Here is a 26,542-nt window from a genome sequence, read left to right as displayed (position 1 = left end):
CAGCTAACATCCCCTGTGAAAAGACTTCATATAATGGATGAAAATGAATGCGGCGGAATAGAAAATTATTTCGGGCCAAATGAAGTAGCACGTCAGAATAGAAATACGTCTCAAGTGAGATGAATTGTGCAGCTCACATCGCAAAGTGACTTGGTAAACCCTGTAATGGAGTGAAAAAAATTGGCTTGTATTTGCAGCTGTAAACAATAGCTTTAGAATTTCTAAAATTTCATCATTTTTTTTCAAGAAACAATCAATTTACTCAGCTTTTTTATTTTTTATGAGAAGTGGAATAACAATTGTTAAAAATCTGCTTAAATACCTTTTAAAATTGTCATGATTCCCACAAGAGTCAAAAATTGATGACTTACAGACAAAAATAGTTGCGTTAAAGTCAAAAATTGATGTGCACTGTCAAAAATTGATGCCTTAGAGGCAAAAATTGACGCTCACTGTCATAAATTGATGCCTTGGAACCAAAATTAGGTGGCACGACTGTACCATGCCGAAATGAAGCTGCCGCATATAAAGTGCTCCGAACATGTTACGGTCGATTAATCGAAAACGAAGGAACGGTTGGCTTAAGTCGCATTAATATTATTTATTTTTTCCTCATTTTATTATTATATATAACAAAACATTGTACAATTAATCTGAGAACGCTTGCGGATGAGATTACACGCGACAGGGTAAAACGTTACACCTTTCGTCCGTTTGTTAAAGGCTTTGTTTTCATCTTGAAGGCACAAGAAAAGGCACGGGAAACGGTCTCTTCGTCTTCTTCATCTCACTTCAAAAATAGTTTGCCTCTGCATGTTCTCATGTTTTTTTTTTTTAATTTGTTGTTTATTTGTTTTTCTATTCTTTTTTTACTATAGCTGCAATTAATAACTTACTAAGGTTATTTCAGAACGGTGTTATTACTTTATGGCCACAATGGCAGCATCGTTTAAGTGAGTTAAAATTAATATCAGTTTAATAACGATACGATGAGGTCTCGTGTCTTAACAATTGATTAGGCTACGAAAACGATTATTTAAAATTTGTGCTCTCTCTCTCTCTCTCTCTCTCTCTCTCTCTCTCTCACTCTCTCCCTCTCTTTATCTCTGTTTTCCTATCGTTCTCTTTATCGTTATTATTTGCCGTCCACCGACCCCGTTCGTAATAAGTCCGACCCGGTTGCGGTCGGCTAATGAGATAGTTTGGGGTAGAGGGTGGGGGAGGGGGGATATAGGGGGGTCGTTGCATACGAGCTGCACGTAGTTCACATAAGGCACGTGGTTTATACTGTTACACTCAGTTGCTCTCCTTCTTAAAGGTCGCGGGGGGAAACCGATGCCCGCGAGGGTGAAAATGAAACTTTCGGTTTTTTTGGTTTGGCACCATTCACCCAAATACAAGCTGAATCGAAACGTTTTGTGACCACCAAACAGGATCGGCAATTGAAATCGCCAATGGGTGTGTTTGGGTTTCCCCTCAAATTGAACTATTTTAATGACGTTTTATTGCCATTCGCAAAAAAAAAACAGGATCGAAAGTAAATTTATATGCAAACGCAATTGCCGGTCGTCTGATGCACAAAGAGTAAAAGGGTTTAAGCTTGTGTTTGAATTTGCGCTACCATACAGGGTTTTCCAGGGGCTCTCATAGTTATGGGACACTTCCTTGACTCTATCTAATAGGAAATGCACTTCGTATGTTGGAAATGGACAGGCTTTTTGGACAGGCGTGTTGCAAATTCCTATTGGATCTATCCAACAAGGATGCGATAGAGCGAAATTCCAATTACATTAAGTTCATTTGACTTAAGAAGGAGTCAATAAAGTGTCCCACAGCTATGAGAATTCCTGTAAAACCCTGTAAAACCAATACTTCCATTTCAACCCAACCCCGGTACCGTATCCAATCGCCGCTTTACTTGGCTGCTTAGCGCACGTATCCGTCGGCGAGTTCACACCCTCTGCCCGATCGGATCGGATACTCTGTCAGTCTTCGCTACTTCACACACACACATACACACACACACACACACACACATTCACGTACACACACACATACAAACTCACACAAACAAACATTCACAAACGTACGCACAATGAACGCGAGTAATGAGATGTTAATCGGTGTTAGTACGGATGAGTAGAACGCGTGATGCGCGAAAAGGTAGTATTTGCGCCGAAACCCGTCCACATTTGTTTTTTTGCTTTTTTTTTTTTGTTGCATTTTTGCGCGCTTAGTAGACCATTCGCTTTTACAACTACAATTATTGCTACTACTACTACTACTACTACTACTACTACTACGGCTACTATTGCTATTACTGCTAGCACTGCTCACTAGCGCACTCAGCCCAGCCCGGAGGGGAGGGAAGAGATGCGATTGCGCTAATTAGCCAGTTTAGTGTATCGACCTGCAACACATCGCCCCACCGTTGCAGGGGTCGCCAAAAAAAAAAAAGTTAGAAAAATAAAACGGGGGAAAGTAAACACAAAACCACTAATTAAAACAAACAGGGTAAAACAAGCTCTAGTACAAGAAATAATACAAATCAGCTGATGATGTTAATGAGATTTTGTTGCGTTTTTGTTTTGTTTTTGGCATGCGACTTTGTTTTTTTTTTTTTGTGCACACACACTACGAGCAAAAACGGTTGACTAGTTGATTAAGTGTTGTCAATAAACAGCAAACATGCGTCAGCAAACAGCTGTTTGCGCGCTGCCCTTGCTTTGTTTTGTTGGAAGTTTTGCTTCAAATTTGTTCGCTTTTGCGCATGCACACATCTTGCCTTGCAACAGTCGCCCCCATCGACCCACACCTGATTGAAGGAGGGGGAGGAGGGCAGGAAGGGTAGATACACGTGTGAGGTGGGGTCTGCCACCGCATCCCCTGCACACCTTACGCTGCAACATAAGAACGGACAGAGAGAATGGCGAAAAAAAGAAGAAGAAGAAGACGTTTCAGAGTATTGCAGGTTTGAGATTCCCTGTTGCGGGGGCGGCCGGGAGACAAACGTGTTTGCGTGTGCGGGTTGTTTGTGCTCATAGATGCTCGTCGCCATGATAGTTACCGTTTCGGTTCAGTGGCTGCCGCTCGGACGCGTCCGTTGGGCGCTTGCGCTCGAAGAAGCCACTCTGCAAAGAAAAGGAACGAGCGACGAACCCGGGGATTAAATCATCTGCAAACGTGAACCCCAAGCCGCTCAAGCTGTGATCGCTCACCTTGGCCAGCCCGTAGATGATCAGCAGCAGGATGAGCGCACCGGCACAGGCCGCCAGCACCACGATCCAGAGCGGCACCACCTCCGGCTTGATCGTCGGTTCCGGCTCGGCCAGCACCTTGATCTCGTGCGTCTTGATCGGTTTGTCCTTCGGTTCGCCGATGTACGGCAGCTTCAGGACGCGCGCCACGTTCATGGTGGAGAAGTGGAGCGGCGCGGACGAGGACAGCTGGTGCAGCGTGTGCGCGACGGCCCGGGTGCGCAGGGCGACGAACGCCACGTCACTGTTGCCGATCGGTCCCGCCTTGCAGTGGATGATGGCGCAGCGGGTGGCGTGGCAGCGGAGCGCCTCCTCTAGCGCCCGGTCCGACTCGTCCCGGTGGCCCGGCGAGGCCTGGCGGCGCTGCCGATCGAACCGCTGGTAGTAGCGGAACTTCTGCTCCACGTTCTCGTGCCCCTGGTTGAGGTGCTGGTGGTTGAGGTGGGGCAGCCCGTAGCCGGGCGGGTAGGTGCGCCGGTGGCCCGCCGCCAGGTCCGGATCGGCGTAGCTGTCCAGCTCCTCGCTGCGATCGTACGAATCGTAGTCGTCCTCCTCGTGCTCGTCCTGCTCCAGATCGTTGGCCACGCCGTGGTACGCGTTGCTCGCGAACGTGGCCGACTCCACGTGGTGCTGCTCCCGGCTGCTCGTGTAGTGCGTGCTGCTGCTCTGCCGACCGGACGAGGACGATCCCGAGGATGAAGCGGCGTGGTACGCGGTGGAGGAGCCGCCACCAACCTGCTGCTGCTGCTGCTGCTGTTGCTGGGAGTACTCGGTGCGGAACTTGTTCTCGAGACGGTTTAGATCGTTCAGACTGGCGGCAGATCCCGCGGCTCCACCCGCGGACCCGGTGTAGTCACCCAGGTGCATAAACTCGGTGATGAGACCGGTGCGTGGTGGTGCCTCACCATCCTGCTGGCTCATCATGCGCCGGCGGGTGGACGAACCTGTGGCAGCGCTTGCGCTGGTGCCGACACCAAGTGCCTGACCGCCGCCCAGATCCGAGTCGTGGCGGTGATACTCGCTGCTCTCGGACACATGCACCCGGCCGTCCTCATCCCGGTAGGTCGTGCGGTTCTTGGACGTATAGTACACGACAGAGGAGGTGCTGTTCCTGCTGCTACTGCTGCTCGAAGAGCCTCCTCCAAAGCCAGAGCCTCCGGCACCACCGGCAGCACCGTAACCACCGGCGTCAACGCGCACCCCTCCGTCGTAGTGCTGCTGCTGCTGCTGCTGCTGCTGTCTGTAGCCTTCTCCAGTAGATCCCTGCTGGGCGTAGCCCTGTCTGGAGTACGCCTCACCCTGCGCCTGACCATATTCGCCTCGCACCCGTCCGGAAGCGCTCGTAGCACTGCTCTCGGTTTGATAGCGCCGCTCAGAGCCTCCTCCAGATACGCGATTGTAGTTGGCACCTTCCGCACCCGCTGCAGTCGATCCACGAACGCTAGAGGAGTACCGCGACTCGCTCACTCCTGCTCCACTGCTTCCTGCGCTACCACTGCCAGAGCTACTGCTGAAACTGCTGCTGCTACTGCTGCTGCTACTGCTGCTGGTCCTGCTGCTAGAGCTGCTGCTGCCGGCAGCACTACTGCCACTACGACCCGCACTCGACGAACCCGTGGCAGAGAGGAAGGAAATGGACGATGCGCCCTCCGCCCCGACCGTCCCCGAGCCGGCTGCACCGTTAAACTTGGCCGTGCGGCCCATCGACGACGAGTAGCTCGCGCTCGACACGCCCACCTTGTCGAGGAAGCTCTTCCGCGCCAGCGCACTGTCGATCGCCAGGTTGAGCGGGTTCGCGTACTCCGTCGGCAGACACTCGATGTTGCCGTGCGTCTCGGGCTGATTCAGCAGGTACATCAGCGGCACGCCGTCCACCGTTTCGTACGGCCACAGCACGAAGAACTCCGCCTCGTCGATCGTGGACGGGCCCTCGTTCCGGATCTCGTAGATGTGCACGACCTGCGGCCCGATGTCGCGCTCCGTCTTCGCCTCCGCGAGCGACTTGTACTCGCTGTGGTTGTAGTGGAACTGGTCCGGCAGCGACACGCCCGACATCGCCAGATCGGTCTGCACCAGGATGCCGATGGTTTTGCGCATCACATTGTCCTGCCGGTTGCCGTCCAGCTCCGCGTTCGTCGAGTTCGTCTCGAGATAGAAGTCGTAGCTGGAGCCCATGCCGGCGGAGAAGGACGGCGCCAGTATCACCTTGAAGTGGACCACCTTCCCGCTGGACAGCGGGTTGCCGATGTCGCACTTGAGCGTTTTGTTCGTAGCGGCCGACGGTGCGGTACACAGCACCGGCACGTCCTTCACCTCGCCGAGCCGATCGACCCGGCGGAAGTCGAGCCCGTTCGGCACCGCCATGTAGAAGCCGGCCTCGAACGCATCCTCGCCCCGGTTCGTGATCAGCACCTCCACCGAGAGCAGATTGTTCGAGCCGAGCAGATAGTCGTCCACCGACTTCACCTCCATGCGCAGATCCGGCACGCACACGTTGTCCGGGCCGCAGTTCTTCTGGATGTTGATCGCGTCCCGCTGGACCGTGCCGCGGTTCTGGTCGAGCACGGGCTCGGTGTGGGCCCGGGGCCGCCGCTGCCGCCCCAGCACGTTCTGCCGCAGCCCGTACGCCATCTCCACCTCCAGCGGCGTGATCTTGTCGCGGATGTTGTCCGCCACGTACACCTTGTCCTCGATGCACTCCAGCTTGCCGCGGGCCAGCCGCATCAGCTGCGTCCGCGTGTGGTTGCCCTCGTGGTCGAGGAAGAACATGCGCGGGTTGCGCGCCTTCCGCGCGTCCAGCGTCCACGAGATCTCGATGTCGAGCATCGGCGGCACGTTGATGCCGTTGTACTTCAGGCAGGAGTTGACCACGGTGCACGGGACGGTCTTGTTCGTGCGCTTCAGCGCACAGTTCTTCACGTCCAGCGCGATCAGCTTGCTCTTCGGCTCGAACAGGGTGCTCGCGACCATGGCGGCGACCGGCCGGGCCTTGAACACGAGTGCCTTGTCCGACTCGTACGCACCGACCACCATGTCCGGGTACTGGTTGCCGTCGAGATCGATGCCGCCGGACAGCGAGAAGCCGAACGTGGAGAGGCGCGTCACGCCCGCCATGTCCTCCGCCTGGATGACCTGCGACGCCTTGGCGAGCGGACCCGCCCGGGAGCCGTAGAAGATGTAGACTGCGCCGCGCCCGTTCGGCCCATCGTACGGTGCGCCGACGGCAAAGTCCCCGTACCCGTCCAGGTTGAGGTCGGCCAGCGAGCAGACGGCCAGGCCGAACCGGGCCTTACTGTTGACGCCGTCGCGCGTGTCCAGCTCGCGGAAGCGGCCGTCGGGCGCCGCACCCTGGTACATGATGTACACGCGGCCCGTCTCGTACTTGCCCTCGTTGTTCGGCTCGGTGTACATCGGGGCGCCGATGATCAGATCGTCCAGCTTGTCGCCGTCCACGTCGACCGCGGCAAGCGAGTAGCCGAAGTACGCGCCGATCTGCTCGCCGGTAATGTTCTGCTGGTTCGTCATGTTCCAGGAGTAGATCAGCACCTTGCCGAGGAGGCGGGCGCCGCGCGGCTTGCCCACCGCCACGCCCTGCGTGCCGTCCCCGTTGAAGTCGCCGGTCGTGGACGAGTAGCCGAGGTAGCTGTCGTCCTCCTTCTTCGTGTCCTCGAGCGTCTTGTACACCTTGTCCTTCGGGTTGTTCAGGCTGAACGAATAGATCTGGCCTGCGAAATTGACACACGTGACACGGGGTGGGAGTGCAGATTGGAGAGAAAAATGCATTAGTTTTCGCTAGCCCAACAATGCTGCAATGATGGAGCACGCGCTCGCAAAGTTATCGACGGCAAGCCTTTATATGTTCTGCCTAGTTGGCTAGAAGAAGTGAGAAACGGGGTTAGTTTGAAGTGAAGTCGCCACGTCGCTGCAGTCGCACGGCTCGTGTTCGGGAGAGCGTGCCCAACAGACCCGGCAGACGTGATTCGGTTATAGGCGAGAAAAGCATCGGAAGTAAAAGCCTCGACGTACATGAGATGGAAACGCTCAACCGGACTATAAACTATAAATGTGTTGTATGTATATTCACAGCCGGAGGGTTGACCGGTGTCGCGAAAACACCGCCCCGACCACTACCCGATGAAGAAAGCCACACCCGGAAGCCAGCGGTTTTACTTTTTTTTTGTACACACTGCGCAGAGGTTTTGATGCGCAGTTGGCGGCTTTGTTGCGTGTGTGATATATTCATGATAGTTTTGTCTATTTTTGCACGATGAATAGATCAGTCCGCCTGCGAGGATGCACACATGACAGATGAAGGAGTCTTGTACAATGCAGATGGAGTGATTATGGAGAAGGCGTGGGCGATGGGGAGCGATCTCGGAAATGGGCTCAGCTATGTCTGAGAGGCTGAATGGAGAGCTGAATGAGCGGCAGATGAGGAACGGAATGTACTGTGAGAAGGCAGCGAATTAACGGCTGTTCTACATGGTATGATCATAACTGTGTGTTTGTATGTGTGTGTGTGTAATTGGGACACACCGTGTCCATCTGTTTGCTCGGAATGAGTATGTACACATGATCGCTGGACTACGGAATTGGGATGGAGGGAGCTACAGAAAACATACGGAAAGATGCTTATAAACACCAAGCAAAGGGTCTACATTATGTACACTCATACATTCGCTTCTAAGAACCACTAACACTACTACTGGACACTACTGCCATAAGCCGGATGTTTACAGGTTTTCCGTTTTGGAAGATGTTGAAAAAATTAGAGAAAACAGGTCTGACCGATAGTGGAAGGCTTTTTACGAAGTGATTTGTCACCATTTTTTTTTAATTTCTTTAAGAGTAATAAAAATAATCTAACTGATAAGACCAAATTGCTCTAACCGCCAATGTAGCCGTCAAGCAGTGGAGTCGATTTTCTAACAGAGTTTAATTTACAACCAAGTATGACTTGTTTTCTCTTCTTTTTTGTTGTTGTCGCACGCACTGTTAATCTATGGAACATTTCTCTATCTACAACACTGATTATTTAGAAGTAAAGGGGGGGGGGATTGCACACTGGACACACTTCAAGGAAAAAGATGTACACAAATTAGCAAATTAAACGGCAGTCATTCATAATAACGTTTGCTGGCATTTTTGTTTTCTATTCCAGAACGATAACGATATCTGCCAAACGGTGGTTTGGTGTAGTGTTGGGTTTCATGAATCTTTCGTTGAGATTCATTCATATGAATCTTCAGTGATGAGTGATTCGAATCTCGAATAGACTCTTCAAAGATTCATGAATCTCAAAAAACTTATGAATCTTCAAAGATTCATGAATCCCAAAAGATCCATAAAACTTCAAGGATTTATGAATCTCGAAAGATTAATGAATCCATTTAAATTCACATATCTCCAGGGATGCATGAATCCTTAGGGATGTATGATTTTCAAAATATTGAGTTTGGGCGATCCTACCTAATATGCCCGTCGTGGGTAACAAGACTAACTATACGGCTGCGTGGTACTTCCCAAGAAGGCTCGAAAACATGTATAGGCTGGCATGATCACGTAGGTTGCTACGCCAAGAAGAATAGTAATAAGAAGCTCAAGCTTGAGGAATTTTTGGAGATTTATGAATCCCTTGAGATTCGTGAATCTATTGAGATTCATGGATGTATCGAGATTCATGAATCTTTGAGATTCGTGAATCTTACCAACCGAGATTCAGATTCATTGATTCATTGCAAAGATTCATTCAGATTCATGAATCTGAATCAGATTTACCCAACTCTAGTTTGGTGACTGATTGTGACGGGGCCTATCAGGAATGCAATGTTGTTTTGAACTACCTGTAAAGCATAGAACGCTTTATCTTTTAAATAATAACATTGAAATGATTATCGATCGTCGTCAGTGCATGAAAAAACGACAATGCATGAGAAATTAGCTAAATCAAGCGTTTATTTTGAAGTGTCTAGCTCCTGGAATGGCAATAGTAGTAATGGCAATAGGCATTCGTTACACATCTAAATGACCTGTAAGTTTCCACCACCAGACATTGAAGATTTACTCATGTTGTTTGATATCGATGTCTTAATTCTACACGCTCCACACACACACACATGTTCTTGGTGTGGTGTTTGTGGTGTGGGCAGACCAAGTGAGTACATGAATGGACGACAAGCTTAGGATAGAGGCGAATGGCCGCATTGGGCAGGGCAGGGTGATTAGCAAAATGGAAAAAGAGTAAAGGTTTCACATGGAGCGCATTAGTGTTAGTGAACGGTTCCACAGTGTGCGTGCGGAGCCGTCGAGAGCGGAAAGAGGGAAGGTGCCGCCATCTGGCGACATTTTAGGCGCATGCCAGTAGGAGCGTCAATGTTTTTAGTAGGTTTTGATAAGATAGTAATTGGGTAGTTTTTTTAAATATTTTTTTTTTTTTGTTTAAACTTGATTGATTCTTTAAGGTCTGTGTTCAAGGTTACCTCCTTCGCCAAAATGACCATACCGCGGGGGTTTATAGGGAAACACAACGTCGGTGTTAATGGAATACATTTGTCCTGAAATCATTCAAAAATTGGCGTGCACTCATCACAAGGAACGATTAGAAGTAAGAACAAAACAATTGGGTTGGGACAGGTGGGTGGTGGTGGTGGTTTTGGTTGGTTGTTGGTGACCGGGCCGGGGTTCGCACAGGAGTAGCATTGGTGTATGTTTGCGTATGTGTATGTGGGAAAGAGCGAAGGGGAGGAAAAAAGGGAAATAAAAAAAACAGACATTTAGTATGGCTAGGACGTACATCTTCATCTTCTCGCTCTAAACTGTTGGTTTTAGTTTGCGCTTCGCTTCCTGTTCATCCTTTTTTTTTTTTTTTTTTTTGGTAGGTATTTTTGCATGACTACATCAAAAGTTTGAAGACAACACTGTTTATAGAATGATGCAAAACATTATCCCACGACAACGGAAACGGAGCGAATGGATACAGTGACAAGAGGTCATTCAACCGCATCCATACAGAGCATCGGCTGAACAACAGGTCCTCAAGGACACACAGCAAGGTAATCCGTTAGCTATCTACCTCTGCCGTAGTAACCCTCCCCACACATCCCCAAATCGCTGGCCGGATGTTTGCTTTCTTTGCCAATTTTTTTTCGTAGCACTATTCTAAACTTCCACTCACTAAAAGAAAACACACACTCACAAAGGGAAGAAAACAGGTGCAGCAACGCACGCCAAACCCACTTGGAAAATCATGCACACATTACGGGAACATCTAAAGTTATGACAGTTGTTTCTAGAAGCAGCAAATGCACTACTACCGGACGAAATGGGAAGAAAATCAATCAGGATACGGGACAAACTGGAACGTTCAAACTGAAGAAAATCACTCGCAACTCAAACGGGGACAAGAAAAACGCTCTATTCTATGGGAGGCTGTTTTGCGAACACACACAAAAAAAAAAAAAAACAAATGCACGGCCAGTAGCAGCGTCACGTGAGTTGGAGCGCATAAAAACGTATAAAACAATGAATTCGTATCATCTTTTCTAGGCGAAAAGGAAATGCCTCTAACTCTAACTAAGAAAAACGCGACCAATGTAATGAAGTGCTGGCGGAGCGGGAGAGTCTGTACATTCATAATTCAAACGAGCTTGGTCGCTCAGGTGACCTACTGTCACGAGATGAGCCACACGAGAAAAGTGCTACGTAAAGCCAAAATCAATGGTTCCGTTTGAAAAATCGTATTCTCCCTTTCTCTCTGTCTCTGTGGTACACAGTTGCGTCCTGCTGGAACTAGAAAGAGACACGGGTACGAAGACCCGCGGCATGGACAAGTGTGATACATACCCTGCCAGTAGTAGCTGCCTGGTGCACCGATAAACAGACGCGAACCGTCCTGCAATGAGAGCGAACAAGAAAACCACAGTGGGATTCAGTTCGGTTAGACGTGTGGGAAGCTCGTTACGTTACAATTGCACCGCGTGCTGCGCACAACACTTACGTTCGTAATGGCGGCACTGAAGCCCGCCTGACAGGATCCCTGCCGATGGTAGCCCCAGTAGGCTGAAATTTGATCAATGAAGGTAGTGCACAAGCGTTACATCAGAATGTGTTCGATCGCACAGCGATAAAAACAGAGTGTATAAGAGCGAGAGAGACAGGGAGAGCGATATATTGAATGAAGAGCGTACCTGTTCGACAGGGCGATATGTCCTCGAAATTCTGCATATTATTCTTCGCCAGATAGCAGGTGCCGACGGGTTCGACACGCTCCGCCTTCCGCGGCTGCAGCTGGTGGAACACATACCGGGGCGCACATGCCTGCACAGATACACGGTACGCAATGCAAAATGGCTCTGCTTTAGTTACTGGGCCAATCAGCCACTAATCACTGAAGGGTACTTACCACCAGCGGGCCATCGATACCGGCACTGGCAACTGTCGCACCGAACCACTGGTTCGATTTCGTGTCTATCTGCTCGTTTTGATCGTTGTAGGTGTTTCCTGAAAGATGGCAGAGTGGGACGGTGTACAAGTAAACGAAAAACGAGGTCAGTTACGCTATGCAGTAGACAATCCATTGCAAGTTGCATCGTTTGCGATTCTTTGGATGATATATGGAAGAATGCCATGCCCAGGAAATGAACGCGAGATGAACGAAAGCACTACTTCTACCTAGGGACCATGTGGGTAAGGAGTGTCCAAGGCAGGCACCACTAGTATGCAAGGTGACCTGCTCTACGTGTGTGTGAGTGGCATTTTTATTCTGTTGCTTGCTTAGTGTACGATTCAAACTGGATCGTAAACGACTGGTGTCACCCACCTTTGAATGTAAAAAAACACTTCTCCAAACCTGCACGTATGGCATGGGCGAGTAAGAAAGGGAGAAAAGAGAGAGAGAGAGAAAGAGAGAGAGAGAGAGGGAAGGAAAAAAGGGAAGACAAGTACGTCAAACCTTCGTCTCACAACGAGCCGGCCAGAAGGTAGGCGGTCTGCGTACACCTGTGCGCTCGCTTGCAGGGCAGCTTGCAGGCCGATGCAGACATTACTAGCGAACAGGGGGCGACTATTCTAACACGTGAACGAGCAACTACTTTCAATCGAAGCCATATTTTTGTTGCTGTGCTGCGTAGCGATCTGCGAAGCGATCTCAGCTAATGGAATCGCTCCGGCGGCGGTGGAAAGCGTAGAATAACAAATAAAAGGCTAGCGTAGGTTGCCAGCCCCGGCTCTAGAACTACACGGTGCAGTAAACTGAAGCAGATATAAAGATGTTTCGCTGCCACTATCGAAAGCTAACGTCTTTGATCGGAACGCATTTAGCAACGGAAGAAAATTAAAAAAAAAAAACAGAACGGGAAAAAAAGGAAGCCGTCTATCGCAAAGGAAGACAGAGGGTGTCTAATTCTAGCACTATGGGCAGGTCGGGTGCGTTTACATTGCGAGTTGCAATTACTTGCCATACAAATCAAACTGGACGTGGGTAATGTTAGAGGTAGCGTTATGCTGTGCTTGCAGTTCAGTTATTGCTGCACTTTCTGGAAAAAGACAACAACGATGTCAACGGTAGAGAGTGGAGGGTTTTGTTCCTCTAGTAACAAGGGGAGGGGACATGATGGAGTCGTCCGAAACATTTAAAACAAAAACATCAAACAAACAAAAAAGAAACAAACACATGTTCGACATGCGTTGGCATAAACGGTCGTGTTTCTGCTGTGTTATGATTCTTTTTTCGAATTACCAGCGTTCCCAGTAACGTAGTAAGCCTCTCCAAACGGGGCGGGTTCGAGGGTTCGCGCGAGCAGATGACTTACCTTTCGTGTCGAACGGCAACAGATAGCACCGGTAGTCGTCGTAAATGTCGCAGCGATACACGGCACCGCCCTTAATCACGCCCGGCTGCGATGTGTTGGCGGTCGGTGCGCCCACAATGACCCTGTTGGTGGTGGTGTGAGTGTGTGTGTGGGAGAAGAATAAATAAACGATATAGTCACTGTTTTAATGCGCGCGGTCACTTTTCTGCTGAGATGCCGCTCGGTGTGTGGCGGGGAGATTTAGCTTACAGTGTCAGAAATGGCTGTAAGCGCAGGCTCATTGTTTCAAGCATATTTTGGAAAATGATGTGTAGGAATGTACCTACAGATTCTAGTAAGTTTTTTTTTATGGTTTTTGAAATTTGTTGTCTGACATTTAGCAACACTTCAGCACTAAGCTACGCGCCAAACTACGCGCCTCAGATTTTTAGTCTTGAATGGCCTTTAACAAGCATCGTGAATACAGCCTTGAGCCTCAGATAGACGCAGATTTGTTGTTCGATGTTCGATCATAGAACAGCTGGCGAAAACCAAACAGACCAAACGTATCTGTCCATTAGGTACGGAAATAATAACTCAGATGATGAATATACTTGAACAGACTGAAGTTTGAGCATTCCTACTTAAACCATCGAAGGAGCCAGCTTCAGACATTACTATCATTATGCACACTCGTGGTTGATACGTATTCTGTTTGAGCTGCGTAATAACTTAAACTATTAATAATCAATGAAGGGTCCTGCTGCAACCTCTCCCACCTTTCTGAGATCTATTTAAGCTTGTTTGTGTATTTTTTGGTGAGTAGCTAGTTACTATTACTGATCGTCGAATTGAAATAAAGCAAATTGGAGTTAAATTAATTAGCAAAAATTACTAGTTTACAGAAACTAGCAAGAGCAACCTGAAAAAATAGATAATTATAAATGGCAGATAATCGGATTGAAAAACATATTTACAGTGGACAAATATAACTATTTAATTACAGACGCCCCCCGAGTTACGACCCTCTCGAGTTACGACCAGTGCTGCAAAATGTCATGAGTATCACGAGATTTTCACCAACGAAAACAATGAACATATCCGTGGTAGCTTGATGCTCATTGCTGATAGTCAATAAAAGTGCGTCATGACATGTAGAACACGACATGTAAATTCTTGAATCCAACGCGTTACTCTGACTGACAAGCTTAGCTTAATGCCGGCGCAAGCATAATCATGATTTTTTTTCTGGCTGTGAACAGTGCTGCCAAATGCCACTGTTACAGTCATCAACACTCATAACTGAAATGAAGCTCAAATCAGATCACGTACACAACTGAGATGATCAGTGACGATACTCAAACAGTTGGAGAGTCAATCACATGCTTGGTGACATTTAGTTTAGCACCCAGCTTTTGATCACTCACTTGGTCACGACATTTTTTTCGGCAATAATCACATTATTGGAATATACTTGGTGCGTGGGCTCTAGCAACAAAATGAGCATGCTTTCTCCCTCTGTCTGTTTAGATTATCTTTCGAGACAAACAGAGCGAGACAACATGCTCATTTTGTTTCTTGGAACCACTCGCATGCACCGGATATATCCCATGACCATCCCGATGATCACCGACTGAAAATGTCGCGACCAAGTGATTGACCAAGAGTTGGTCGCACACAATGTCATCAGGCATGTGATGGTCGCTCCAACTGTTTGAGTCTCACCTCTGATCATCACGCTAGAGCTCGTGACGTTGAGATGATTTTGTTTCAGCCGGAATTTGTCATGACTATGTCAGCGACATTTTTTAAAACTGATCAAAGCAAAAAAAAGTCGTGACATAGTGACTGACCAAGCATTGTGGTCGCAACAATGTCACGAAGCGTGCATTGGTCACACAAATGGTTTTGAGTATCACCTCTGATTATCACAATTGAGTACGTGACGCTGATATGGTTCAGCAGATTTTTCACTGTCGTGAGATCAGTCAGATTTTTTTATGCAATGTCACTGTCGATACATTTTCCAGCACTGGTTACGACGAATCGCAGATACGACGATTTTGATTTTGACAGTTTAAAATTGTCATTGAGAAGAAATTGATGTACAGGCGGTCCCCGAGATACATGGTTAATAGAGACCGAAAACAGTCGCAAAATACCGCGTATCTCGAATATCCGCGTTCGGCGAATCTCGTGATTTCCAGCTAAAATATCACTCATTTTCGTGTAATTTTGCAAATAGGGGGCGGCTTTAGTCACTATGAATTTTTTGATATGATTCTGACTGAATATAACAATTTTTAACCTTTAGAAATAGTTCTTAACATTCGATCAAAACGGAAATTATTTGGCAATTTACAGTTGATGTGTCAAATCAGTACAATTTGCTCAAAGAATTATCAAATTTAGAAAACCGCGTATCTCCGAATCCTCGTATAGGAGGTACCGTGTATCTCGGGGACCGCCTGTATTTTATTTTTTTTATTTTTGAGCTCATAACCGTTATAAACACATTTCAACAGATTCCAAAACTACGTGGTCTTGAATATGTATATCGTGTAAACGGCTTTTGGAGGAAAATTAATACATTATCGTACATTATTTTAAATAGATTCCGACTCTTTCGATCTGGCTTTAGGGCATTTTTTCGGTCCCAAATACAGTCGTATCTCATGGGACACCTGTATTTAATTTAAGATAGCTGCAAAAAAACTGCTAGTCAGAATTAAGTGTTTTTTTTTCAAAAAGACTAACTGGGTACTATGATGTTTCGTGACTGAGAACGTATTCATAACAGATATAGTAGTTTTTTTTTTCTTCTTTTTTTAACAGCTACAGCGAAATACTTCCATCTCTGATCCAAACCATATTTGTTGTACGTAGAAACAACAAAATAACAAAAAAATGAGATGTCTTCGTGCATATAGCTTAGAAGATAAGGTAACAAATAAATTTGGCACTAAAAGATGGAAAGATAACAGTACACTAAACGAATCGTATGCACTTACAGTAATGGCCGGCACTGTACAAGAGTAAACCAAGCACGAACGCGAGCAGAAAGCCGTAAGCCTAGCCACGAACTAATGTCGGCAAGCCTCTGCAGCAACGAAAAAAGCATCAGCTGTGTGGACCCCGCTTGATCGGATCAGGTATCTTCGCCCGCGTATCAATCAAGAACCCTCAATTCTACTCGCATTTAATACCCTACTCACGGGTGACCTTGGTGGAAGGGAAGGTACCCAGCTCGGTATTCCTCACGCCAGACGGGCCACCGGCTCAGCAAGAGCTTTCAACAACTCTCCAGAAACCCATCTAGCTGCACATTGATGCTTGATCAGTGGCAGTGGCAGCCGAGCCGGGCGAGCAGTGAGATCACCAGCACGAGCACGATGACACATGACAATTCTAATCTATCGACACCCCGCACGGGTTGCGATGTCTTCCCGTGTGCGGGGTTGTCTTATCGCCGCAACGAAAAAAAAAAAACCGGATTAGAACCCATTTGCCGGCGAGAGGTGGCGCGCCGGAGGCGAATATCGCAAGTGTGGCAGAGGGCGCACCGAAAAATCCGATACCAGCGCGCGGACATGGTTGAAGGACACCGCAATCGATATTACGTAAGCAGTGGCACCGCGCGTCCAGAGACGCGTCCATTCTTCGGGGTGAGGTTCGATTTCTTGCCTTTTCCTTACGCTTCGTTGGAGGTGTTGGGACTGAAACGTAGGACAGGAAACGCGAACAGCACACACACACACGCACCGTGCGATGTGCGGCACAGGTAAGAAGGGAATGGTCCCGCACCCAGGTTCCCCTCGGCGCGACTAGTTCATATTCTAATACGACAATGGAATACGAATGACAGCGGTCTGATTCGATCCGGGCAGATCGTCACCAATCCCTTCGCGGTGGAAGTGGGAGTGTGGGAGTTTGAGGGGGGAGGGGGGGGAGGGTGTGCTTTGTTCGGGTCATCGTCATCGTCCGCCATTAATCATGCGGCAAAACACACGGAAACGTCATAAATGGAAACGCCACAGCGAAACCGGAATGCCAATCAGGGATGGGACAGCTCTTCTTCTTTTTATTGTTGCTCTCTCTCTCTATCTCTATCTCTCTCTCTCAATCTCTCTCTCTCTCTCTATCTTCATTATTATTATGTTATGTTTGTTGCTCGTTTGAAGACGAACCGTTGCGTACGAAGCGTTGCGGTTTGGTAGTGCGCATGCGTGCCACTGGGCATTCTCTTCCCTTTGCTTCAGTGTCTTCTATGCGCCTTGGTTCAAAAAGACGCAGCGACGGGGAAGGCGAACAGGGAACAGAGGGGAGAAACCAAACACACTCCCCCCCCCCACCCCTACCCTTCGAAAGCGGGTTTTGTGGGGTCTCACCGGGAGCGTGGGGAAATGCGCGAAAAGCGCACTAACAGACAGCAGAGAGCGGACCGGACATGGGTTGGCGGGCGGCGCTACTGTCCTTAGCCCCATGTTTGGACATTCTGGGTCCTCCGTCGGTTGCCATATTTGTATGCGCGACCCTTTTTTCCCCCCTCTGTTGTCGCCCTGTGCCGCTGTCCCGTGTGGAGTAGGGGTTCGCTTCGCCCGCTCGCGCTTGCGCTGCGTACATTCAATCTCCGCTTCTTCTGTTGGCGGCATTGAGAAGACACAATAACTGCAATAAAAACCTCCGTACTGAGCCCAACCACCCGTTCGCCCTCCACCTAAAGCCCTACCCCCCCCCCCCCCCCCCTTTCGGCATGCACTTTCCGAGCATGCATGCAGTGGCTCGAACGCGCAGCCCGCATCGACGCCGAGAGGAAGACATAAAGCAAATCCATAAAAGTACGATCGCGCAAATATGCCGCACAAACGGCAAAAAGGGTTCCCCCTTCCCCCACCCGATGGGGGCGAACAAGCTGGGCCGAAGCTGTGCAAGACCGCCACAGCCACCGATTGGCGGGGCGTAATGCGCGGTAGGTAGCCCCGGCTGCAATTAACATTTGCCCATCTTGGCGCTGACCCGTCGCTGGTCGTGACCGGGGGATCGGTTTCGGGGCTGCCGATCGTTGTGCTGGCCCGAGATGTTGCTGCGCGAGCGACAAATTCCAGCCCCGGCCAACCCCATATAAGGCCGCTCGGTGCATTTGAATTTCGGAATAGCATTCCGTTTGGTTTTTTTCCCCGTTTTTTGTTTTTTTTTTTTGTTTTGCGATGCTGCAGCGCCCATCTTTGCATGCCTTGCGGGCCCAAAAAGGTATAAAACGTTCCTCATACACTCCACACTCTACCACCGTGTGAAAGAGCCAGACGGGTTGCTTCCGATCGATATCAAGAGGGAGAGAGGGATGGTGAGGGTGAGCTAGAATGCATCCTTTTGGACTTTGGAGGATCGTTTTTCGTTTTGCCAAAATAAGCCACTTTTGGCGGGTTCCAGGCAGCGCTTGCTTCGGCGTAGCACTAATTTCACAAACATCTGTGCCGCAGCGACAGTCTAGTGCTGTGTGCGGGCGGATACTGCCCTAGCTGCAGTAACTGCAGCGGAAACAAGTAACAGATGTTTCTTACATTTCCAGTGCTGTGTGTGAGCGCGCGTGCTCAGTGCTGCGCAACCGGCGGAAGATGGCGGAACATCAACATCGACCTACGCTAGAGGCAAACCTAGGCATCAGCAGCAGCAAATGTTGTATCGAAGGAAGCGAACCAAAAAAAAAAAAAAGAAAATAAGCACACACAAAACCTCCCCAAACAACCAACGCAGCCGCGAGCAAGAGCGTGGTTCAGCCAAGGCAAGGCCTTGAGCGCAGGCGCGACCGCTCGCGCACGATCGCACTCACGCCCGCCCGCCCGCCTAACACATATGGTACGCACATGGTTGATTTTTCGGGCCAAAAGCGGGAACCCGAAGCAGTGGGCAACCGGCCACCGCCCTCCCTGCCTACCCGTACACCAAACACACACACACGCGGCACGCACGGCGACACCGATGTTGCGCAGCAGCAAAACAGTCCGAGCAAAATTCCCCCAGAGATTCCAAGGGTACGCAGCGCGCAGCGAGATAATGCTCGATGGTTTATTGCACTATTACATTTGCCCCCGATTTTCCTTTGCCTCTCCCGCTTTCTTTGCTCGGTTTTTGCAGCTTCATTCACATCGGCACACACACACACACACAGGCACACATGTGTGCGCGCACACACTCAACAACGTGAATCACTCACGAGGGGTAACGTCACGTTTAAATTGGGATGCAGTTGTGTGTGTGTTTCGGGTTTTTGGTTGGGTTGTGCTTGCCGCCGCTCTGCCGATTTTTCCATATGTTTTCCCGCATGCCCCTGGGTCCTCTTGCCGGGCTGCTTCCTACGCCGAGGAATAGGGAAAGCCCCGGCAGCATTGCAGCAATCGGCAATGACCGCACGGCCGAAGTCATTAATATGCAAGCCAGCAACAGCCAGCACCGGATGACAATTTCCAAAAAATTTTTGGAGGAAGGAAGCATCCGTGTTTCGGGGCAACGTTTGGTGAGTCTGCTCGTCGAACGGGGCTCACACGTGTTGTCAAGATTTTTGTTTTGTTTTTTTGTTTTTTTCTTTTTTTTTTTGTCGGTACTGTTCGAAGGCGGAAAGCGCTCCCAAACCCCCCACACATCTCCCACACCTTTGCTGCGCTGGAGGATCAAACAGATCCGAACCGGGCGGATCGAACGCTACGTTATTATGCTTAACACCCGCGCCCATTGGCTGACCCTTTTTTTGCTGCTCTTTGATCTGCGCGGGCACGAATGCGTCTTGCCAGCCTGTACAATTATACAATTGCCCTGACGCGATGCGTAAGCGACGGCACGCGGAATGCGGAAACTCAACCCCATCGCAAGCGCGCTTTATCGCACGCAGAGGATCGGTTGTCAAGTGTGACAGTAAAAAAAACCAAGTTGGACAAGTACCAAAGTTCATCAGCTCATTGATAAACCCATCCCGCATTGATTCGGAACGGTCCGCGCTGTCCCAAGAACACACAGCGCGAGTCTGCCTGGCCCCCGTGTCCCGGGTGTCGTCAGGGCCTGATAGTCAATTAAATAATTGCACCCGGCATCAACATCATGATCATCATTCACTTCGCCACGCGCTCACACACACACATACAGCGACGCCCACGGCTTCGATCTGGCCACCCACACCAACCGCCCGATGGCCCCAGTCAACAAAACACTGGGCCAAAGTAAACCTCAACAAAGTCTCGACGCTCTCCCTCCGCACGCTCTCGGTGACGTTCCGTTCCGTGCCGTGCCGTCGAGAGATGAAATCACGCAAAACGCAAAACAAATATAATAAGTTCGTTCAATTTTTCGTGTCCGCCTGCCGCCCGGTTGGCCTTCTGGCACGGTGCTGTGTGTGTGTGTGTGTGTGTGTGTGTGTGTGTGTGTGTGGCTGGTCTGGTTTTTGCTGTGTGACTTTTCTGTGTCAACGCGCCCGGTTTCGTACAGTGACGAACGGCTGAACGGCGATGCAAAATGGTAAAAAGTAAAGGAGGCAGCTCAATATGAGAAGAAAAAAAAACCGCCCCAGTCGAAAGGAAGGTGTGGGGGGGTTTGCAAAACGCTGCTCATATCGGGCAGGGCCACGCCGGCTGCTACTGCAGGCAAAATGCATGCGCACCGCCGCAAAAAGGTCGACGGGAATTGTGGAACCTCCTTCCTTCGTTTCGTTTTCGCTCTGCGTTGCGCAGACCGTGGCAGCAGACCCCTCTTACGGCCTTAATCAATAAAGTGCCACTCAAAGCTTCGCCAGGCCCCGGGCAGGCTGGCAGCAGCAGCAGCAGCAGCAGAAACAGGGGCCCGCGATGCATATCGTGCAGCGGGTAGCTAATCAGCGGCGTAGGATGTGGCACGTCACATAAGCCGTGGCGAAAGCAGCAAGGCCTCCGATGGCTTATCAGGAGTTTGATGTGTGTGCAAGGGCGCTCCGGCGTGGATAACAATTCCTAGAGCGACGCAAGAACAAGAGCGAACATGCACGTAGCTGTGTTCTTGGACTGGAGCAGGGATTAGGAAGCGAGAGTTGAACAAATCTAAAGCCTGCTCTTGTAGGCCGAGATAGCCACTTGTTTTCGATCTGCAGTATACCAGGGTGTGCTAAGGGTTTGAAATTATAACTGCTTCTACTTACATCCCAAAGATGCTGTGCAATACGGTATCTTTGGAGTTGCGCTCCTCTGTTCCGGATACTCTGAACGCTTCCAATATCTATGCAAATACTTCAGAATTTGCCAATTCTATGATCAGTTGGCAATCAGGCTTCAAATGCAGTAGAACACATCAATTCTCTGATCAATTGCCAATCAGGCTTCAAATGCATTGCATCAGCAAACAGAGAAAAAAGCATCAACAAATTGAAAGAAATGGTTAGGGTCACTTAGACCCTGGACCTCCCGGACAACGTCTCCTGTACAATCACACCTCATTAGCATCTTAGCTATTAGCACTTCTTCATCACAGCCTGTCCATCACATTATACCATATCTCACTTTCACGAGCTAGAGAATCTGTTCGCCGGCCTCAGGGACCTCGTAAACTTCACTTCATAACCACTTACCAGCTGTTGTTCTGCTCCCGATGCAGCGCTACACTGAAGCCAAACATCGACGAAGGATCGCCCTCCTTCAGGATGAAGTTGATCGTGTCCAGGTTGAATGCGGTCGCGGTCTGGCCCAGCCAGACGAGCAGCAGTGCGGTAGCGATCAGCTGCATCAGCGTCGCGGCGGTACGCGGCACGTGCGCACGTCCACCGTCACGCACTGTAAACGGATTTCGCATGCTGCCAGCCTTCTGCTGTGTTTCGGATGGTTATGTGTGTGCGGAGGATGGACTGACACTGACTCGGCCAGCACGGGTTCGCCACTGCTGTCGCCTCGGACGCTCTCTATCGCGCGCTGTCTTCGATCACCGTGATCTCCGCCGTGACTGTGTAAAACAGAAGAGAGTGGGGATTGAAAAGAGAGACAGAGAGAAAGAGAAGAGGAGGCGAGAGTGAATGAGTGAGCGTGTGGGTGCGAGCGAGAAGCCGTGCTCTGTGTTGGTGCGCTGCGGCGAGAGCGTTTGTATGGTAGTTGCCGTAGGCGAACTGTCGGTCCCGTCCGCATATGCATAGCAGAAGGGGTCGTCAGAAGATGCGATTACTTCGGTCTGGGAGCGGTTGGCGAAGGGCACTCGCAGCACTCACTATTAAGATGCATCGGCCTGGGGGGGGAAAGGTGGCCTGTGTTTACACAGGCTAGTATTACTAGTCCCAACTGTTTGTGTTTGCGGGAGAGCCTCTGCTCAATGTCAACTGGTCCCGTATCCTTTTTTTTTATTTTTAAACTAAAATTACATAACACGCACGCCCGCGTCGGTAATACCCGTGGAAAAAGGGCCCTACCTTTGCTGCGCTCCTTTCCCTGTCCTTGCTGGTAGCAGCAGAACGCATACGCGCACTACTCCTCCCACGGACCCATGCCACGGGGAGACACAGGACCAGGAGAGACGAAGAAAAAGGGAAAACAACAAACACTTGGGCGCGCTATTTCGGCGCCCATTTCGTCACCTCCAGATCGACACGTCGTTGTATCTGCTTGGTAGGGGAGAGACGGGACCGCTGGACACCTCTTTATAGTGCCATTCCTGTGTTTCCAAGTTTGAATTCGTTTTTCGAACTTATTTGTACTTTTAGCAGGATCAAGAAGTTGATACTTGTACGTGTATTTTACAAAGGTGACACAAGATAACATTTCAGTGCCCAGAGCACTTTGAATGCGGATCGAAAAGATAGTTTCTACGTACAGAGGACCCTCGTATAACGAGTTCAATCCGTTCCAGTAACTCATTGGTTATACGGAAGACGCATTAGGACCTTTGCGGCTACATTTGTTCTATGCCAACACGTTCTGTCTTTTCTATCAAAGAAATTGACTATATGTCCGTACGGTTTGACAACAAATGTTAAACTTCAAGAAGTTCCCAAAATCGGGCCTTATGCGGAAAGCTTTTTTGGTCACGCTCTGCTCCTTCCAACTTCAAGATCCTTGTAATCAAACGTACTCTTGGAAGTTTGAACAAAAAAAGATGCCAATGCACAAGGAGATCAATTCAGCACAACCTGCTGCTTTTTTCAGGCGTTTTTCGTTTGAGTTAATAACGCTAAAAGCGAACTGACTTTCAACCGAGCCGCTACAGATTAATCGATTCGAAACATCAAAACTCTTGTCGTTATGAGCGACTAGTAGCAAAAACTGCACATGTACAACAAAGTATTGGTGGATCCTTGGCGCAGGCTCGAAGGTCTCCACTGTACTCGTTGTATCGCAGGAAGCGAAGTAGCTGACCGTCTTGCGAATGAAGGTAGGATAATCAAAGATCATGTCGATGGAACTATCTCTAGAAGGGATGCATCCTTGTGGTGGAAAGTATTGATAAATCAAAGCTGGCAAAACATTTGGAACAAATCACCCATTACCAACCTAAAAAAATAAAACAAACTACGGCACCTTGGAACGATCCACTAGATCACAGTGATCAAAGAGTGTTAACAAGGTTGAGAATTGGACACACCCGACTTACGCACACGTACCAACTTAAAAAGGAATCACCGTTAATCTGCCCATTTGGTGGATATGATACAACGGTGGAACACATTTTAATGAATTGTTTTGGATATTACGCAGAAAGGAAGAGACACAGACTTGGAGAGCACTTGGATATTTTACTTTCCAACAATTACAATGAAATTGAAAAACTTTTGATTTTTCTAAAGGACACTAATCCCTACAAACAAGTGTAGGAATAAATATAAAGAGAAATATAAAGATAAAAATATTTATAAAAACATAATTTAAATGGAAAAAGCATTAGAATTAACACACATTTTCACCTTTCACCATTACCATAAGAACTCTTGTATTTTTTTTCTTGAACTTTTAAAACTTTTTTTTTAATCCCAAATAGTATTATTAGTTTCTGAATTATAAATTACGAGAGGCGAATGCTAAAAAGTCTCGTAAAAAAATAAAACAACAACAACAACAACAACAACAACAACAACAACTGTACTCGTTGTGCGCATTTGATTTAACTGTTCAGCTCCTGCAAGAAACAAACTTTAATTGATAAACAATGCATTGATACGGCCAGACAGTGCTCCTGCTGAAGAGAAGCAGTGAAGAAAACAACATGTAAATGATACCAGTCCTACTGTGAGTGTCGGCAGGCATCTCGTCGCTAGAAGTAAAACCAATTTCTTAGCATGACCACACTGCCCCACCGTCCCTTTTGCCGTGCGTGCGACCGTGTGGAGGGTAATAAAAACCGACCGTGCTCCCACACACGCTTACAACACATTCACACACACACACACACACGTGATGTGTACCAAAGGGAACGTTAGCGTGCGCGCGCGCGCGCTCTCTCTCACACCAGCGGGGCCCTCGCCACCCCTCCACCCCTTCCGGCGATGACTCAGACCGCGCACCTCGCCGCAGCCGTTACAAAAATGGCACAACGATCTCTAGCCGCAGTTGCGGTTTTAGCGGGCATCTCCACCCCGCCCCCTCCTCCTACTCGGAGCGATCCTGCAGCGAGTGCATTGCGAGTTCCGAGCGTGTCACAGCTTCCTCTGCCCCCTACCAAATACACACAAGAAAGGGTACGTGAAGGAGGAAGAAGAGGTGAAACAGGAGGGTATGAATCATATTTCACGCACGGCCCACGGGCGCTTCGGGGTACCGCGATGTACTTTGTGTTCAATATTCTTTTCTATAAATAGCCCGCCAAACCATCGCACACATTCGCACCGGGACAGGGGCCCGTGTGTGTGTGTGTGTGTGGTGGATTTTGGGAAAATAAACCTCACACTGTTTAACACACGCACGGAAACACGCACACTTGGGGAATCCGCACCCGCTGGTCGGTTTCCGGACGGTCAGAGTCCCCCCCCCCCGCGCAGTGGAAAAGGGACTCTGACGATCGGGCTGGGGGGGCGGCACATTTTCGATCCTGACGCATCGTTCGAGCCGTGGCACACCCTTGCCGGACCGCGCTAGGTCGGAAAAGCAACCCTCCAAAGAAACATCTGTTCCCATTTGGGACGGAGCGCGCGCTCGCGTGTGTGTGTGGGTGGGAAGGGGGGCTAGCAGGAAGGTAGCGCGTATTTTTCCGCGAAAGGTTGACGCGAGCTGAGTGGATGATTTTTGTTCCACACCCTCTCCGGCGGCCGCCCACTCCTTTGCACTGTCTGGCACACCGAAACGGTTGACTTGATGATGACTTGGGTTGGGCGGTTGGGCGTTGGAATTATGCTGACCAAAACCAACGGCTACACTAAACAACAACAAAAAAAAAGGAACCATTTGGCAGTTTTGATAGAAGTAGCCAGCTTTCCACCTTTACCAAAGGTTCCCTGCTTGTCCCGTCCTCTACCGGGGCTCCTATGTTGATTATTTTGTCTTTTGGGTTTGAAAGTGTGGACACTTTGGAACGCGAACCATAGCACACCCCGCCTGCTCGCATTCGAATGAAGGTACACAAGATGCTTACGGAAGCACACACACACACACACACTGCCTACATTTAAAGTAAAACACCAAAACAACACCCAAGGAACCAAGCGCGCAAAAACCAACTGAAACCCAAACGCAGTAAACACACTCCTGAAACGGGACGCGCACCAGCACCAACACAAAACTGCGGGCCGAGCGAATGCACACGCTGCCGAGCCGTCCCTTACCGTGTCCGAGAATAGAATGAAGTCGATGCGTCGAGTAGCAGAAATAGTAGCGCGCGCGATGACACTAGCAGCGCTCGCCCCGCCCGCGCACCGTGCCGCACTGTTTGGCGGTTGCGAAAAAGGCGAAGTACGCCACGAGCGCACGCACACTGGAGTACCGTTTTGTTCCTCCCGGTGTTCCGAACGATGGACGATGCCACGGACAGCAGGACAGCAGGGCGGGGCAGGGTTGTGTTTTGGTTTGGGTGGGCCGGAAACTTGAGTTTTCCCTGCAGGGTAAACTGCCAAAGGGAAATTGTTCCCGAACGGGACGAAACATTGCACGATCGTACGACTGTCTCGCTTTGATCTATTGTGAGTTCCAACCACACGATGGTCGAGGGTAGATACATTCGGTGGGCATTATTTAAAAAAAAAAATTATTTTGAATATTTACCGTACCACACACATATGACGGATGGAATGGTTTGAGCGAATTTATTTCCTAATTTAATTTCAGAACATTTGCAAGCGTACAACTTTTACGCACATTGTTTCGTAGATCCTGAAACTTTTCGAGACTTCTTCCAACCCGGGTTGGGTAGATGTACTGTGGTAATGGCCAAAAAGGGATTCAATCCAGTCTGGACTCGTAGTTCCTTTATAGGAGTCTTTAATAGGCCGCAGACTAGCAGCAGTGTGACAAGTAAAATGCATTCCACCGGTTGGTTTAAACCGGTTTACAATTTGCGGTATTACAGTGTTGCTCA

The 26,542-nt window shown here is 49.2% G+C and overlaps 1 protein-coding gene across 4 annotated transcripts; it reads right to left on the bottom strand.

Annotated features, from left to right (window-relative positions):
* Positions 1 to 581: 581 nt before the first annotated feature.
* On the bottom strand, positions 582 to 26,028 carry LOC120905864 (integrin alpha-PS2). Of its 4 annotated transcripts, XM_040317121.1 has the most exons (11): positions 25,794 to 26,028; positions 21,630 to 21,997; positions 13,067 to 13,188; positions 11,659 to 11,756; positions 11,444 to 11,573; positions 11,254 to 11,315; positions 11,100 to 11,148; positions 9,737 to 9,811; positions 3,219 to 6,982; positions 3,068 to 3,131; positions 582 to 2,900 (listed from the first exon to the last, which is right to left on the bottom strand). In XM_040317121.1, the coding sequence occupies exons 2-11, from the start codon at positions 21,848 to 21,850 to the stop codon at positions 2,896 to 2,898; spliced, it is 4,590 nt and encodes a 1,529-aa protein (XP_040173055.1). In that variant the 5' UTR covers positions 21,851 to 21,997; positions 25,794 to 26,028; the 3' UTR covers positions 582 to 2,895. The 4 variants fall into 4 exon arrangements, with proteins under 4 accessions (XP_040173055.1, XP_040173053.1, XP_040173054.1 ...); XM_040317119.1 differs by having other exon boundaries at positions 582 to 3,131; XM_040317120.1 differs by lacking the exon at positions 25,794 to 26,028 and adding an exon at positions 25,635 to 25,723 and having other exon boundaries at positions 582 to 3,131.
* Between the last annotated feature and the right edge of the window lie 514 nt (positions 26,029 to 26,542).

The sequence above is a fragment of the Anopheles arabiensis genome, chromosome X, assembly GCF_016920715.1.
Source record: "Anopheles arabiensis isolate DONGOLA chromosome X, AaraD3, whole genome shotgun sequence".
Lineage (NCBI taxonomy): Eukaryota > Metazoa > Arthropoda > Insecta > Diptera > Culicidae > Anopheles > Anopheles arabiensis.
The sequence above is the reverse complement of the archived record's forward strand: the minus strand, read 5'-3'. Positions and strand labels throughout refer to the sequence as shown.

What these genes read in the sequence shown, in the direction of transcription:
- LOC120905864 (XM_040317119.1), bottom strand. Translation starts at nt 21,850, where the DNA reads ATGCGAAATCCGTTTACAGTGCGTGACGGTGGACGTGCGCACGTGCCG. An exon ending in CGGGAGCAGAACAACAGCTG is followed by an intron (nt 13,189 to 21,629) that starts GTAAGTGGTTAT and finishes CACCACCAACAG; the next exon opens with GGTCATTGTGGGCGCACCGA. An exon ending in TCAGTGCCGCCATTACGAAC is followed by an intron (nt 11,149 to 11,253) that starts GTAAGTGTTGTG and finishes CTCTCATTGCAG; the next exon opens with GACGGTTCGCGTCTGTTTAT.